The sequence below is a fragment of the Dendrobates tinctorius genome, unplaced genomic scaffold (assembly GCF_039654945.1).
Source record: "Dendrobates tinctorius isolate UK_male_01 unplaced genomic scaffold, ASM3965494v1 ptg000151l, whole genome shotgun sequence".
Classification (NCBI taxonomy): Eukaryota; Metazoa; Chordata; class Amphibia; order Anura; family Dendrobatidae; genus Dendrobates; species Dendrobates tinctorius.
The window spans coordinates 25,865,131-25,867,001 of NW_027361818.1; the positions used below are offsets into that span (position 1 = coordinate 25,865,131).

General features: G+C 38.1%; 1 protein-coding gene across 1 annotated transcript; it reads left to right on the forward strand.

The window, feature by feature from the left end:
- Window positions 1-620: 620 nt before the first annotated feature.
- LOC141050111 (olfactory receptor 6N1-like) lies at window positions 621-1,535 on the forward strand. The gene has a single exon (XM_073546944.1). It carries the CDS (start codon window positions 699-701, stop codon window positions 1,533-1,535), a length of 837 nt encoding a protein of 278 aa, XP_073403045.1. The 5' UTR covers window positions 621-698.
- The last annotated feature ends 336 nt before the right edge of the window (window positions 1,536-1,871 follow it).

The window sequence follows — 1,871 nt, forward strand, 5'->3', positions numbered from 1 at the left end:
GCTGAGCACTGATTTCCGTGAACCTGATTCAGGTGAAGAGAGCGAGAAGAGAAATGTCAGCAACAAATCTGAGAATTAATGCAATTACGAGAGCTTTGAATCTGACACAAAACCCTTCATCTACAGATGATAAATTACCGTCACTGAAGAGGCACCTTCTCGGGGTATAGTGATGCTGCAGGTTCCTCCATAGCGGATATAGACAGTATAGAGAGAAGTATAATTTAAGTAACGTTAGGATGCCCATTTCTTGTAGACATTTCTGTTATTTTCCTGAAGATCTCAAAGGAAATTTATGCACAATGTAAAAACGACCATTGAGAATTGTCAATTACTTTCAGCAACAAGAAATCCAGAATCAAACCTGTTCCGTTCACACAACCTTGTTACACTTATTTTTTTCTATTTTTGGTTTTATTGTTCTACATTTTTTCATCACTTTTTGATCATGTAATGTTATTAACTGACGGTATAGTAAAAACTACACTGAATGTAACAGACTAATGTTTTCCCTAAATCATTGAGACAAGTCCTAGTATTATTAATAAAAGTTATTTCTTTTTTGAGTTTAACACTTTCCATCATTTCTTTCTTTGGTCTAAAAACAGGAGAACAACAAGACGTTCGTTACAGAGTTTTTACTTTTAGGATTTCAAGTTAGTAACAGTCGAAGACTTTTCCTCTTCTGCTTGTTCCTTATGGTTTATTTTATGATAATATGTGGGAATCTCCTAATCGTCATCTTGGTGTCCACCAGCAAGAACCTCCACACTCCAATGTACTTCTTCATCTCACAACTGTCCATCAGTGACATCTTGTTGACCTCAGATATTGTCCCCAATCTGCTCCATATTCTTCTAGATAATGGGGGGATCATGACGTTTGATGACTGTATCACTCAATGTTATTTTTTTGGTGCCTTAGAAACATTTGAGTGCTTTCTTCTTGCTGTGATGTCTTATGACCGATATGTGGCCATCTGTAACCCCCTCCATTATATATCTGTCATGACAAGTGGACATTGTGTCATATTGACCCTCTTTTGTTTTTTGTTCGGACTTTCTCCGATTTTTATTTACACGATAACAATAGCAAATCTAAACTTTTGTGGACCCAATATCATTGACCATTTATTTTGTGACTTTATGCCATTGATAGATCTTGCCTGTTCTGACACCTTTAGGGTACACTTGGAAATTTTTTTATTAGGCACTCCATCTGTCTTGATTCCAGCCACAATCATTGTATTGTCTTATACTTACATAGTTGTAGCAGTCTTACGGATTCCTTCCAGTACCGGTAGACAGAAAGCCTTCTCCACCTGTAGCTCCCACCTCACTGTGGTCTCCATATTCTACGGGACTCTGTTTAGCATTTATGTTGTCCCATCAAAGGGTCTCACACTCACCGTGAGTAAGATCCTCTCATTGCTATACACTGTGTTTACACCTTTGATTAACCCCATTATATACAGTCTGAGAAATGAGGACATTAAAAAAGCCGTACAAGGAACAGTTCATAAGCTTGTCATCTAGAAAATCATTTGCAATATGCTATACAGATAAATCATATCAAGTAATTAATCCAAAGTGCTTGAATAAGTCTTCCATATTGATTCTGGTACACATTATGAGGTTGAACTAGCCACTCATTTTATGACAAAGTTATAGAATCATAGAATCGTAGAGTTGGAAGGGACCTCCTGGGCCATCTGGTCCAACCCCCTGCTCAAAGCAGGATTCGCTAAATCATCCCAGTTAGATGTCTGTCCAGCCTCTGTTTGAAGACTTACATTGAATGAGAACTCACCACTTCTCGTGGCAGCCTGAGCAAGCGTGCTTGGTGATACTTGAGTATCTGGGTGCTTGGAT

What these genes read in the sequence shown, in the direction of transcription:
- LOC141050111 (XM_073546944.1), top strand. Translation starts at nt 699, where the DNA reads ATGGTTTATTTTATGATAATATGTGGGAATCTCCTAATCGTCATCTTG.